General features: G+C 38.3%; 1 protein-coding gene across 3 annotated transcripts in view; it reads left to right on the top strand.

Moving 5' to 3' along the window:
* Positions 1-15,343, top strand: part of robo3 (roundabout, axon guidance receptor, homolog 3 (Drosophila)) — an 89,147-nt gene that overhangs the window by 69,674 nt on the left and 4,130 nt on the right. For all 3 annotated transcript variants that reach the window (XM_056240162.1, XM_056240161.1, XM_056240159.1), the window contains exons 10-24: positions 59-140; positions 512-680; positions 4,616-4,782; positions 5,487-5,608; positions 5,723-5,939; positions 6,174-6,298; positions 6,975-7,152; positions 8,767-8,994; positions 9,290-9,329; positions 9,432-9,571; positions 9,693-9,968; positions 10,387-10,531; positions 12,831-13,052; positions 14,842-15,026; positions 15,201-15,305. In XM_056240162.1, the coding sequence (XP_056096137.1) occupies positions 59-140; positions 512-680; positions 4,616-4,782; positions 5,487-5,608; positions 5,723-5,939; positions 6,174-6,298; positions 6,975-7,152; positions 8,767-8,994; positions 9,290-9,329; positions 9,432-9,571; positions 9,693-9,968; positions 10,387-10,531; positions 12,831-13,052; positions 14,842-15,026; positions 15,201-15,305 (2,401 nt within the window). The remainder of the gene's footprint in view (positions 1-58; positions 141-511; positions 681-4,615; positions 4,783-5,486; positions 5,609-5,722; positions 5,940-6,173; positions 6,299-6,974; positions 7,153-8,766; positions 8,995-9,289; positions 9,330-9,431; positions 9,572-9,692; positions 9,969-10,386; positions 10,532-12,830; positions 13,053-14,841; positions 15,027-15,200; positions 15,306-15,343) is intronic.

Raw genomic sequence — 15,343 nt, 5'->3', positions numbered from 1 at the left:
ATGCATTGTGCTCGAGTTTTATCCATACAAATGCTGACCCTGAGCCTGTTGTTGCTAGGAAACGGACTCCGGGGCCTACACCTGTGTTGCCTCCAGTTTAAGTGGAGAGACGAGCTGGAGTGGCGTACTCACAGTGAAAGGTAAAAAAAAAACACACACAAGTGCTTCATCACCACCTTTATGTGTCCTTATCTTTGACAAACTGCATCATATCATCTTCAAACCGCAATAATCGGCTGAGGAAGCCGCTTCCGTCGCAAATTTACTCAGCAAATATATGTCCATTTACCAGATGTCAGCATATGGAGTAGTGCTGACCTGAGATCCGATTTTTCCTCACCAATATTGATTTCTGTTGGATGTCCTATAAATCTAGACAAATACGGAAACAGCAAGTGTTTTCTGTTAGATTCTGCAAACGAGACCATAGCTCACCTGGATAACGGGATGATAACTTGGACCAATATGATTATGAAGATGGCATGCTAATATCCTAATCTTATCTTTACAGAGAGTGGTGGTCTCTCTGCACCCCCGGTTTCAGAGCCCTACCAGCTGCCTGGTCCACCCCAGAAGCCTGTCGTAACTGACGTGACCCGTAACAGCGTGACTCTGACCTGGCAACCAAATGCACATGAGGGCGGGGCGGCTGTCACCTCTTACATCATTGAGGCTTTCAGGTGAGTGAGCGCACACTGTAAGCATCCCCATGCTGGTACCTTCCTGTTTGTTTTCCTCCCTACACTAGATAATATTGTCTCTTGCCAGAAGCTACTACAAGGGTCCATTCCTCATTTTTTATTAATTCTGTGTCACTGTCCAGTGTAGCTGGTCGGCCGTGACAGACGGGGTAATACCGCTGCGTGGCTGCCCCGACCCTGACCCCTTCCCCCTCGCTCTACTGCTCCTCACAGTCATACGGGGGCAGCTACATCCTGCGCTCACATCTCACGTCCTCCCCGCTACAATCACTCCCCTCAGGCGGCAACCTACTGCCAGAGAGATCTAAATTAATAGCAACTGTATTGGTTTTCTACAATTGAATTTCAGACATAGACTGGAGAACTCAGGCTTATTTAAAGGGGATATATTTTCATGAATTATTTAATTATTCTACACATCCAGGTTTTTTGTGCCGATTTAGTAATTCTAAATTTATGTGACAATACTCCACCCTCTCTTTGACAGGTTTGAAACTGTGCCTTTATGTAAACTACCTCTTTTTTGATTGGCTAACCTCTGAATACCAGCATAGCTCACACTGTTGTTCCTTAGAGCAAGTAATAAGTGGATTTTTCAGACCTATTCAGTCATTTGGTGGTTATGAGCTCATAGTTTTGACATTATCACAATTTATGAATTATTGGGTTGGTGGACCAGTTAGGGACATTGTGTTGGAATTTCCAAAATGTCCAAAAAATTTACATACAAAATGTTATATGCATATATATATATATATGCTTTTGTATAATTAAAATATAAAAAAAACAATCATTTAATTATTAATTAGAGAATGTCTATAATACACCAATTATTTTTCATACACAGTATAAATGGGTTTTATACATACCAACAACATGCCTTTATATTTTCTAAAGAGGCTCACTCATAATATATCATCACATCTGGATTCATATCATGATATCTTGGCATCTAAAAAGATGTTTTAATTTTTAAAGACCGGCTCTAGCTAAAGTGTTTTGGGTTTTGTTCAGTCTATGAGAGGTTTATTCGTGGAAAGTAAGCTTGAGATATCTTGAGTATGGCATGCTAATGAATTCAGATCTAGTCCACACAGACACTTCTTTAAGCTATTGTAAGGTGACTGAAATGGGGCTACCTCTAATTACAGAACCAAGGTCCTGCAGTCCTTAGACAGCGAACAGGCTATTCAGCAATGGAGATGCAGAGTGCCACACACACATTTTCATTCTTTCTGTATTTCATATACACACACTAGGTCTCTCTCCTCTCCCTCGCCCCCCTGGGTAACAGTTAGCATGGCCCCACATCCTTAAAATTGATTCTTTATAGAGTGCTGTGGGGCTGAATGGGGTGTTTGCTATACAATTTCCTTCCCCGAGGTTCCGTGGAATAAGTAGCGTTGGGAAAGGGAAATGGGAGGGGTGACAGAGAACAAGCGAGGGTTGGAAAAGAATTGAGATTGCGTATGAGGAGGATTTAAGCTTTTGGGTTTAGGATTTTGACACCTTGCTACATGAAAAAGGGTTTACATTGCGGCCCACTTTTAGATTTTTTTGATTTTATGCACATAAATGCAGGCATTTGAGTGCATACAAGAGCCCAATCACAGTCCTGCTGGAGAAAAGGGATTTGTCCATGTCTCAGCCTTTCCCTGGTTCTTCCATCTCAGCTGATAGCAAAGTGACCTTGGATTTATCGCTCCTATCGGTGGGCCGCTGAAGGAATATTTACGAGGTTCCCAGCATTTATGACTTGGCCTAATTGTGCAGGTCGGGATTTTATTGGCTTTGTGTCTGCGGCAGGAGCCGCCTTCAGGGAAAAATAAACCTTGAACGTGGTGCACATGACTACCGCTCTAAACAAGGATGATGGTTAACCACAGACAAGTGAAGAGAAATATTCCAAAGCCTTCTGTCACAGACAGATGTCTGTGCTGCTTAGCATTCATTGTTTATTAGAGGGGAAGTATGTTGTTATGAATCTTGCCCACCTGTACACCACATCTAAGTAGCTCTCTTGGTTCTCATTAAGCCAAATTCGTATTCCTGTACATTTAGGCGTGATCTGGATGTTAATAATTGTCTGTGGCTCCTTAAATTGAAGCTAAAACTTACCCCTGTGCAAAATCAACTATGTTTGCACTTCATATTTAAAGGGCATATTGCAGGTTAGAGGACCCAACGAGTCAATGTATAGAAAAATAATGTAGGAACTAGATTTTCTTTAAAATATTCTTATAAATACGCTACAGAAGCTTCTGGAGTCGTTTTTGTGAGAAAATTTTACTTCCGCGTCTGAAAATGGGTGTGGTGGGCGTGACGTAACGGGCGGGAGAGCGGTCGATTCAAACAACAGGAAAACAATGGATCGCAATGACATTTCGGACGCTGAGGAAATACTTACTCGTATGACGGACTACAGCCATACAATTATGAGCCTGCTATGCTGCCAAGAGAGTAGGGACAGGCCAGGATTAATGTTAGACAGAACGGTCAGGGACACATTGAGTTGTGGTGTGAGGAGAACCAGTGGAGAACAGGACAGGTTTCTTGGTGAGAGACGTGCTTATAGATACACGTTCGCTAACGATACACTGTGCTCACAATATTGTACAGATTATTACCATCGTATATCAGGCCAGCAGACATTAGTATGTTTAGGGTAGATGTATACTATTAAATGTATAAAAACTATACTTGAGTATATTTCTATTGTAAGTTACTAAAAACATACTCAAGTACATTTTTAAAACATATTTTTCATCTGGGTTATAACATAAACAGAAAATTAAAGATTTTAATATTTAATCAACCTAGTAATTTTGTTTTTCAATTACAAGTTGCCTCTATTTAGGGCATGACTACCTATATCACACTATTTGATGCCATTGGTACAGTATACGACGATCAATATTCTTGCTTCGGCATCCCATGTTAAACTCCATCATATCGCCGGGATGATAATCCTCCGATCTGAAGTGAACGCTACACACGATCTGAAGTGAACGCTACACACGACCGCGTTTCTCGAAGCCGATGCGGAAGAGAAATCCCGTCTCTTCACCTGCACAAACCGCACCAGGCACGAAAGATATACAGCACCGTCCTTTTTCTTGTTATGGAAACCTGTGGACTCGATGTCCTGACAGGCCGGAGTTTTTGCAACCTCCACAAACACAATAATTTACCATGACGATGATAGATTGAAATACAAAAACTACCGAAAACACACGGACTCACGGCCGCTCTCACTGAATGCCAGCCTACTCTGCACTGAGCCGAGGCTGAGGCTCCCTAGCGTGACGTAAAATGACGCGATGTTGAAAAAAAAGCCGTTTTTACGAGCAGTCCAAGAAACGCTCACTTTATCTTCTCAATTAGTACCCTTATGTCGTTTTAAAACATTTTAAATCCTGCATTACCTTTTCATATGGTATTTTCATACAAGGTTATATATTAATTTAGATTTTTTTTTTACCTGCAATATGCTCTTTAATCAAATCACTGTTCAGGATCCAAGATATTATTTATTTATTGCATGCAGTGCAATGACAAGCCTAGTCTGTGCCATAAATAAATCTATCACCGCAGAGATCACACCATGCACTGTCAAGCCAAAGGCTGCAAGAATAGCATCACAGCAGAGCCGGGTCATTAAACAGACACATGTAATGACAATCAAAGGAGTGCAGATAAACATCTATGACATTGACTTTCCTGTTTAATCCGCCCCTCTCTAATGTCGTGCAAAAGCTTCGGGACAAATGTGGGACAAAACATTGGTGTATTGATGTTTTATTCAGACTCAGCTGTAGGATTCTGCTGGTTTTGGTTATTGCAAAGCAGAAATAAACACATGGAATTAATTGTTGATATAAATATGAGCGATATCTTTCTGTCAATTTTTTCAGCCAATCAGCGGGTAGCACGTGGCAGACGGTTGCAGATTTGGTGAAACTGGAGAAGCACACGGTTACTGGACTGTCTCCGAACACTGTTTACCTATTCATTGTGCGGGCGGTCAACGCTTATGGCCTGAGTGACCCCAGCCCCATCTCAGAGCCCGTACGCACACAAGGTCTGTACACTGGGGACCAATCAATTTTATGACCTTTTTCATAGAGATCTTAAATGTGTAATATAAATTATATGTGGTATAACTGTTATTTAAATAGTGAAACTAATTACAGGAGTTGTGATATAATAAAAAATATATTTTCTGCCTGTTTTCACATAATATATAAAAATCTGTTTCATTTAATGTGGATTGCACCTAATCATGAAAACATCAAACATATCACAGACAAAAATACATATCACCAAAATCAGAAGAAAAATTTTCATTTAAAGCAAGTACAACAAAAAAACTTCAACTTTTATTTATTTATATAGCACATTTAATAACAACATTGTTGCCCAAAGTGCTTCACATTATTTTAAAACATACATATATAAAAACATTTACCATTCCTAGCAAATTAAGGCATGACTACACACTCTTAGACATACATCCTCACACAACTGTATAGTGAGATCAGTATTGAAGAGAGAGAGAGAGAAAAAAAAAGTTTTATAAATATTTTATAATATATAAATATTTAATAAAAAGAATACATCTTGCTTTAATGATAATGCTTTAATTATATTTTTAACATTAAATAATGTCACAATACATAAATTACAAAAAGTCGACTTTATTTTAATTTCTTGATATATTCTATATTTATATATTCGCATCATTTAAAGATGTTAATGTTAGATGCCTCTTGGTGTCTTTTGCAGATGTGAGTCCTACAGGTCAAGGTGTGGACCACCGACAGGTGCAGAGGGAGCTGGGAGAGATGGCTGTTCAGCTTCATGAACCAGTGCTGCTGATGGCATCCAGCGTGAAGATCAGCTGGAACGTAAGTGCCACTGATATCTGCCCTCCAAATCAGCTCCACAGCGGCCTTATGATTCACCTGCCGGCTCAGCTTATCTCATTTCTCTGTCTCGTTCGCCCTCTCTCCATCTGTCAGGTTGATCGTCAGTCTCAGTACATCCAGGGTTATCGTTTGCTTTATCGTCCTGTCGGCGGCTCCTGGTCCCAGCAGGAAGTGAAAGCTGCAACAGAGCGTAGCGCTGTCATCGCTAACCTGCTCAAAGGCACGGAATACGAGATTAAAATACGACCCTACTTTAACGAGTTCCAGGGTATGGACAGCCGCCCGCTGACGTTTCGCACACCAGAGGAGGGTGAGATATCTGCAGCTCTTTCAGTTTCCATTTGATGTACTTCAATTTAATTTCCTTCTAATCAATTCAATTCGAGTTCATTCAGCCTAGTCCAACTCAATTCTATTCTGTTGTACATAATATGAAGATGAATCGCTTCATTCTGGCAAATAAAATTATGGAGAGGGATAATGTAGATTTACTATTAAGGAGACTAACTTTTCAAATTGTAATTTTAATTTAATTCTCTTCCAGTTCCGAGTGCCCCACCTCGTGCTGTAACCGTGGCAACAGTCAAGCTCAGCAACAGCTCCAGCATCAGTGTATCATGGCAGCCTCCTCCCACTGAGATGCAAAATGGAGTCATCCAAGAGTATAAGGTGAGATTTAGATGGCAATGTCCAATCCAGGTAATTTGCGAAAAGTAATTACCGGTAGTTTATTTATAGTGAAGGCAAAAATGCTGCATGATGTGTTAACGTTATTATTATATAATTTATTATTATAAAAAATCATATTAAAAGAATATTATTTAAATTAAATAATCAACATAAATTGAAAAACGTTTTATAAATATTTTATAATATATAAATATTTAATAAAAAAATAAAAAGAATACATCTTGCTTTAATGATAATGCTTTAATTATATTTTTAACATTAAATAATGTCACAATACATAAATTTCAAAAAGTCAACTTTATTTTAATTTCTTGATATATTCTATATTTATATATTCGCATCATTTAAAGATGTTACATCATTTAAAGATCAACGTAAATTAAAGCCAGTGCAACAAAATATCATGATATATAATTTATTTTTTCATAAAAACAAAATATATATATATATTAAAAAAAATATATATATATATATATATAAATACATAAATTATGAATGGTGCGAAATGTAAGCTTAATTTTCTTTATGCAAAATAAAATGCATTATATTTAATTTTTTTTATTGTTTTCAGGGTGAAATATGATTGCGGATGTGAGTCCTACCTGTGTTAAGACACTTAAGTATTTTTAAGTTTCTTAGTCTCATCTCGTTTCAGGTTTGGTGTTTGGGTAACGACTCTCAGACACGCTACCACATCAATCAGACGGTGGACGGGAACGTGCTGACCACTTTATTAAAAGGGCTTCTACCCGGCGTGTTGTACCAGGTGGAGGTGGCGGCAGTCACCAGCGCTGGTGTGGGCGCTCACAGCCAGCCCGTATCTGTGCTTATCAGTGAGTGTTCACTGAAAACACAGCCCTGACTATTAAACTGAAAGAATTAAATGGTGAAATGCTTGTGGAGTAGAAGTACAAAAAATTGTGTAAATTCTCTTTGATTGCTTTTTAAAGCCCCGTTCTGAGACTAAATTGCTTAATTCTTTCATATAAGCTGAGTCCTATTAACCCTTTGATGCACAACATGGGTCTAAATAGACCCGACTGAGTTTTCATTTTCTATATCTTTGCAAGAAATTAATTTCATCATTCAGTATTCCATGTATTCCTCAATTAACTTGTTTTAGATCATTACAAATCCTTATTTAAATTGTTCCTTTCTTAATTTTCGAATAAAAATCTTTTTAAAAAGACCCGTATTCATGTTTCTTTGCTGAATATTTGAAAGAAATGTATTTTATCATTTATGAATCCAGGTATTCATTAAATATCTTGTTTTGGATTTCCACAAATCATTATTTTTACTTTTCCTTTCTACTAAACAAACACGGTTTTTGTATTTCTACATCAATTTTACACACATGGGTCAAAAATGACCCATATAGGAACCTTTGATATTTATAAATAGTATAAATATATTTACTGCAGAAAACTATTCACCTGCCACACATTTCACAATTCAACACGGCTGCTTTTGTATATTTCATGCATGTACGTTTTATTAATACATTTTTTTGTCACAGAAAATATTTGATATTTTGTGAAAGACATATAGCCTAAAATTTGAACGTTTAGGCTAAGGTTACCTTGACCTTGAAATCCATTACTAGTGCAAAAGAGAAACATGTCCAATACTATTAGCTAGCTTGCGGTCGACATATTTTATTTTATCTAATGTTAGCTAGGTCAACAAAATAAAAGTTGCAATAGAAAGTTATATATATAGCCTACAAGTATATATTGGAGCTGTTGGGCAGAAACCTTACCTGGGCAGTACCTCCATATTAATTTTTATTTGTGGTCATAAATCAATGCTATCGTTCACGTAAGCCGTCGTGTGGTGGCGTTGTGGTGCACTATGGCTGCTGTCGCATCATCCGGGTGGATGCTGCACATTGGTGGTGAGGAGATCCCCCACAGTTGCACTACACTACAGTTCTATTTCAGTGTTATCGGTTATATGTGTGTTATGCGTGACAAAGTGGCCAATAAACATATTTCAAGTGTTATAGTAAATGTGTTGATCTAAACAACTGTGACAATGGTTATTTTAACAAAAAGTTTTCTTTATTCTTTTGTTTTATCACGCTTGCATAGATGGGTCATTTTAGACCCATGTGTGTAAACTTGATGTATTTACACAAAACCTAGGAAATATTAAAATATGAATTTGTGATAATTGAAAACACAATATTTTGAATATTCATAAATCATGAAATTTATAGATCATGAAATATAAAATGCTCAAATAAAGTGATTTCAAAAGGTGAAACAAAAAAAATGCCGAGCCATGCATGAAATAACATAGGAAATGAATACGGGTCTTTTTAGACCCATGTTGTGCATTAGAGGGGGTATCCATAGCTTGCGCATCAAAGGGTTAAGACATTCTGACTGAGTAACACTTTGATCTGTCTTTGCTCTCTCTTTCTCTCTTCCCCTCCTTTTCAGAATTGCCCGCAGAGCAGCCCACAGTCACAGGTGGAGGCAGCGAATCTGACGAGAATGTAAGTCTGGCTGAGCAGATCACAGATGTAGTGAAGCAGCCTGCCTTCATCGCAGGCATTGGCGGAGCATGCTGGGTAATCCTTATGGGATTCAGCGTGTGGATCTATTGCAGACGGAAGAAGAGGAAAGAGCTCAGCCATTACACGGCATCATTTGCATACACACCTGCAGGTATGCGTGCACATATCAAACCTAAAGAGTTATTTTAGTACTATTTATATACTATTATAGTATTTATTCATAGGTAGTATTTTGCTTTTGTTTTTAATTTCTATTTACCTTAAATGTATTTTTATTTCAGTTTTAGTATTAAGTTAGTAACAGTAAGTTTCCAAGGCAACATTTTTTTACGATTTTTTATCGAATATTTATATATTTAGCTTTATTTCAATTAACGTATTTCAATTCACTGACATTTAGTCTTAACATTTCTGCCTGTGATTGAATTCTGTTATATTTTTTACAGTTGGTTTTCCACATGGAGAAAGTTCTGGACTTAACGGAAGGTAAATGGCACTTTTAGCCTCTTAAGCATCAATTCAGTGTAAATACAGAGACATTTTAGATTCTATACTTACTGATATTTTTTGATATGTCTGGTTATGCAGGCCTGGTATGCTGGGTACTAACATGGGAAATTACCCGTGGCTGGCTGATTCTTGGCCAACTACTAATCTCGTTCACAACGGCAAAGACTCTGTGAACTGCTGTACGTCTAAACATGACACCCCTGAGAGATACTATAATGGTAAGACTCGCTGTTATAGAACAACACCACCGGCTGTACTGTTAAATTAATTTAACACTAAGTTTCCACAGCACAAAGTGTTATTAATTAAACCCTAATTAATTTACCATCGTGTCCTCAGAGGCGGGAATCTCTAATTACCTCAACCAAAATGAGAAGTACAGTGCAGACTCCAACGAAGGCCCCATTTACAGCACCATTGACCCCACCAGCGAGGACCTGCGCAGTTTCTCTGCTCCGTACTCTCAACACACCACGCCCTACGCCAGCACTCCCATCATGCCTTTCACCAACCAGGCGCCCTGCAGCCCTGAACAAGATGGCAGCCATTGGATGACTCAGCCTGGAACCTCCAATGCTCAATATGCCCAGCCAGACCGCTCCAAGACTGATAACGGTATCTTATCTGTTCCCTTCAGTGCTAGTATGAATGCTTTGCTTGGCTGAATAAGAGTGTTATTTTATTATTATTACTGATATATTATTATAGAATTCATTTATATTGAGAATTGGCTTTTATTTGTATAATTTCATTTTAGTTTTAGTAATTTTATGTGCTTTTGTCATTTTTATTCTTTTTTTATATATATATATATATATATCTGTTTAGCTTTAATTTATCTTCAGTTTTAGTTCTAGTAATTTTAGTACCTCAACTAAGTTTCCTTGGCAAGGAACTTGTTTTTCATCTAATATTTATATTTTATTTTATTTCATTTTAGTTCAACCATTTTTTAATAATTTTAGTTTTAGTTCAAATTAAGTCTGAATTAAGTGCTTTTTATGTTCTTCACAAATCACTTGTTTTTCTACAGTAAAACAACCAAAGCAGAAGTTGATGGGAAAGCCAGTAAAAACACCATCTCTCAACTGGATGGATGCATTGCCACCTCCACCCCTCTCTGGAGATCTGGACGAGTGTGAGGAGGAAGACGATAACGAACTAATCCAGGACATGGGGTAAAGTTCACTGGAAGGCTTCAGATTCATTTCAGTTCTGTGACAGCTGGACCTGCCTGAAAAATTCAGTTTTTAGCATTATAAAAGCAATCATGTTATTTTGACATTATTCTATTGGTGATTTGACTTATTTAAACAATCTTGACAAAAACTTTCAGTCTTTATTCATTTAGGTAGGAGCTGAACTAGTAGAAAATAGCTGCCTGGAGAGTGTTCCATCAGGACTTTGGCAGACAAAACAAGTCTCAAGTCTCACCCCAAGTTCTTACACACGCTTTCAACAATTCATTTTATTTTTTAACTTCATTTCCATGTCTACGTGTCGACATCTTTTACCAATTTGCAGCATGTTGGCTAGCTGAGAGCATGGCCTCGTTTAGCTTTCTGGACAAAGTTTTGCTGATTGTTCCAGGAACAGTCTCAAAATTCGCAGGGCCGGATCAGTTTGATTGCTGTTGACAAGGCTGTATATGGAGGCTAACAAAGTTAGCGATATGCTACCCTTGAGTCTGGCCTGCTTCCTCATGATGGCCTGACTGAATTATGTTTCCTTTTCCTAGTCTCTGTATCGCATTAGTTCCTTGTTAGTAAAGCTTGCGGTCAGCAGTAGCCGCAGTGTGCCCTAGCCGCAGGTGCTGACGGGTAAAGACCCTCTTATTGCTTTCTGACGCCACTTCAGCCCAATGGATGCCCGTGAGCGGCACTAACAAGGGCGAGTCACATTAGCCGCAGCGGTTAACCAGCCCAGTGAGATCTGCGAATCCGATAACCATGACATAGCCTCCTGAAGTAACCACATTAGCCAGTGACAGGTACAACCCTTCTCAAATTTCTTCCTTCGAGCATTACACGTTAATCAGGGCACAAGAGCGCAATGCAACACTCACAGCCAGACTCGATTTTCATAACTAACCCTTAAATGTGTGATGAACTCATGGATCACGAGGTTAACCTTTGTGCTAGCCCAAAGGCGAGAACATCGGCTCTGTTACTGCATTATGACTATAATCTTAATAATTTCCCCTTCAGCTCAGCGAGGCTCAAGAACTCAACAAAAAATTCAAGCAGCCACGTACGTACTAAACCAAAAAGTGTGTAGGTGTCATTCAGCTCAGCGTTTTGCCCTCAAAGTGCCAGAGGCAAAACATTGAGTCAGTGTCACTCAAAATGCCACTGCATTAAACTTATTTTCCATTGCTCTTGCATGGAGTGGTCCCACGAGAGCTGAAAGATCACGCATATTGTTATCTGGAGGCCAGGCTGCCTCATTTGACAGAACGGCAGCAGGAATCGATATGCCACCGGTTGCATTGACCCGATGATTACTGCAGCAGGCAATCATAATGAGTGTGCCGTGATTGATTTAGCACAGAGGTACTGGAGTTACCTAACTGTCTGATAAAAATGAGGGAATTTTGTTATAAAGCAGGAAAAAAATCACTTATTTTTCCACTCTAAGTAAGAAGGGCAAGTGAGTGATAAGAAAAGTTGATGTAATAGTTCGATGATGTGTCGGTAGATCATGTGCTCTGACATCAACTCAAGTTTGAGCCTTTTCCAAGTTCTGCCCCCTTTCTTCTGTATCATTTGCTATCTGTTAATTTCCTCATAAAATGGCAAAAAAATAAATAAGAAAAGTAAAGCAAAATAAATAAAATAGAAAAGTGATGTACTATATAAAGTGATGATATAAACTACCATTCAAAAGTTTGGCATCGGTAAGATGTTTAAAATGTTTTTGAAAGAAGTCTCTTATGTTCACCAAGGCTGCAATTATTAATAATTTTTTTTTAAATGTAATATTGTGAACATTTTTATAATTTAAAATACCTGATTTCTCTTTTAACATTTTTTAAAATGTATTTTATTCCTGTGATGGCAAAGCTTAATTTTCAGCAGCCATTTCTCCAGTCTTTTATGCCTATTTGGTGCTCAATAATCATTTCTTATTATTATCAATGTTGAAAACAGTTGTGGTGCTTAATATTTTTGTGGAAACCGTTTTAGCCTTTTTAAAATAGCCAGTAGCCTCTCATTTACATCACAGCCCAGCAAAACATGAGTTGCTGCTATTCGATGGCTAGTGGGAGTACATTAGGATTTCTTATTTCTTATATTAGAATATTTTAAAACATTGTGTATCCCCTTGCAAACATGAAGTTTTCAATATTTCTATTATTATAGTATATTTAATAAAAATAAAAAATAAAATTTGTTAAGTTGGCTTTTTAGTCATATTTCAGGCCTGTACTTTATTTATGGACCTCAAAATAATATCGAGGCTTTTCTCCTTACACAGGTCCGATGAGGAAGAGTGGTGTCCTCCTCTTCCAGAGAGGACCTACCTCATGGACGGCACGATGGAGGACGGTCCTGCTCCTCCCCTTAGAGCAGAGGCTCCTTCCCCGACCACGTCCTACAGCCACCAATCCACCGCCACCTTAACTCCATCTCCCAGAGACGATGGCCACTGCCACGATATACCACGCTTACACCAGCTCGAACAGACACAGATGGCACGGTAAGACACCCACATAAACTTTCAAATGATTTTTCACAAATTTTTTTGCATGTTTTTTTGATAGGTCAGCATTTCAGTTTATTCCACTTTTATTTTCCACATAAATAGCATAAAAAGTTAATGGAGAGTTTTAAGTTCGAAGAGTTGCTTTTCTAAAACTTTATTTAGTGTATTTCAAAATATAAATTTGATATGATGATGCATAAATGACATTTGTTTTATTCTAGAGGCAATGTTCACTTTATGACAGCTAATATCAGCAATCCTTTAGGAAACTGCTCTCTGGCGTTTTAGTTCTCTGCATTAGAATAGTTTATTTGTTTTCACTCTCTTAGGTGAATTTTTACAGTGCTATTGTTTGTTCCTGCAGGAGAGAATATGTTTTAAGAATAACTTATTCCTCTGCAGGGTCCGTATTTGTAGATTATCACGGCACAGAGCAAATATTGAGAATCTCATTAAGCTTCCTTCTAGACTGCAGTTCTGCCAAGTTTAGAAATAGTATTTACTTTTCCAAAGTGCTGATCTTGGCCTACTAGGGGTGTAACGGTACACAAAAATCACGGTTCGGTACGTACCTCGGTTTTAAAGTCACGGTTCGGTACATTTTCGATACAGCAAAAAGTAAGAAATACCAGAGAAATTTCTTATTTGTTAAAAGAAAAATATTTTTTAAATAAGTTGAGTTTTCCTACATCTTGAAACTTTCAGGTTTATAAATGGGTGTCATCTTTGAAGGATGAACAAATAATGTTTTGGTCATCACATTAAAAATAACATTTAAATATATGTAGAGTTCAGATGCAAAAGCCATTTGAAATTTTCTTTATTTTTATCAAGCTTGTATATTTAAGTTCAGTAATTTCACTTAAATGGCAATGAAGATTACCTATTAATTGTCATTTGAGTGAAATTACTGAACTTAAATATACAAGCTTCATAAAAATGATCATTCTAGAAGAAAATTTCAAATGGCACTTAAAGGCTTTTGCATCTGAACTCTTTATATATTTATTTATATAATATTTGAGTTTTGAAGTGCTGGAAAAAGATGTGTGAAGTACTTGAAAGCATTTCACTATTCCAGCCAAACTGGTTACAGTTATGGTGAATGTTGCTGGTCTGTGGACGTAAAGTATTACTAACTTAGTTCATTCACGGCACAATATTTCTCCTGGTGTCCACGTCAGCGCTGTTTGATCTAATAGAGATCTACGGTTAATAACGGAGAAATGTGAATGCTTCTCACTAGATCTCGCAGCGATGTTATTACTTCAGTGGCGAATTCAAATGTTTTCTTTACTGGATCTTAGCGCTGTGTAGTGACAGTGTCGCTTGATCGAGATCGGCTCGCGCTGCACAGATGTTGCTGGTCCGAACTCCGAACTGATAAACGATCCGTGAAGCACATGAGTAGCGCAGTTTCGTTCCGCTTTCTTTACGCTTGCCATTTGATGTTGCGCAACGTTGTGGTGGTCGCGCCAGCGCGAATTTTGTCGGTAGGAAAAATGGTCCAAGGAATCGTTCGGTTTGTATGCGTACCGAACCGGAAGCCTCGAACCGAAACGGTTCAATACGAATACATGTACCGTTACACCCCTATGGCCTACTATGTTTTTCATTTAATATGAGTGCCTATAATACTCTCCATGTGCCTCGTTGGCCCTGGAAATCCAGTTTTGAGTTAAAACAGAGATACATTGAGTGGGGTGCATTTTGGTTAGATATGATGTCATTTTCTAATTTTCTGATCATATTTCATCTTGTCAAACTTTGTTCTAACTGACAGTCGGTTGCCATGCGGACCAGTGCCTGTACCGCGAGCACCAAGCCCCCCTCTGACCCAGTCCAACCCAAACCTGTCGGCCAATCAGGAGGGTCCTGACAACACTGTGCCACACCGCTCAGTACATAAACGGGACCTGAGCCAAGGAGCTGCCCAAAGCGTAGAGAACATCAGCAACACCACGCCAGGTGTGTTTCAGTTTTCCATATAAACAAGTTTTAACAGAAGTAAAATAACACTTCCATGCATGCTCCCAGCAATATAAAATTACACACACTTTACAGATCTCCTTGGGTAGATTTTCTACCTAAAGCTACAATTGTTATAGTTGCATCATTGTCATGTCACATCCCCCCTTGCAGGTCGAACGAGGCCCTCTGCAGACCACACGCCTCCTGGGCAGAAGTCCAAGGTGAAGAAGAAAACATCCAAGAGCGGTCAATACCGAAGAGATATACTGCAAGGCGGTGAGTTACTGACTAGGCCTTTTCCAGAGTGAAGTTAG

The sequence above is a fragment of the Rhinichthys klamathensis genome, unplaced genomic scaffold, assembly GCF_029890125.1.
Source record: "Rhinichthys klamathensis goyatoka isolate OS25496 unplaced genomic scaffold, OSU_Roscu_1.1 h1tg000585l_1, whole genome shotgun sequence".
NCBI lineage: Eukaryota > Metazoa > Chordata > Actinopteri > Cypriniformes > Leuciscidae > Rhinichthys > Rhinichthys klamathensis.
The sequence above is the reverse complement of the archived record's forward strand: the minus strand, read 5'-3'. Positions and strand labels throughout refer to the sequence as shown.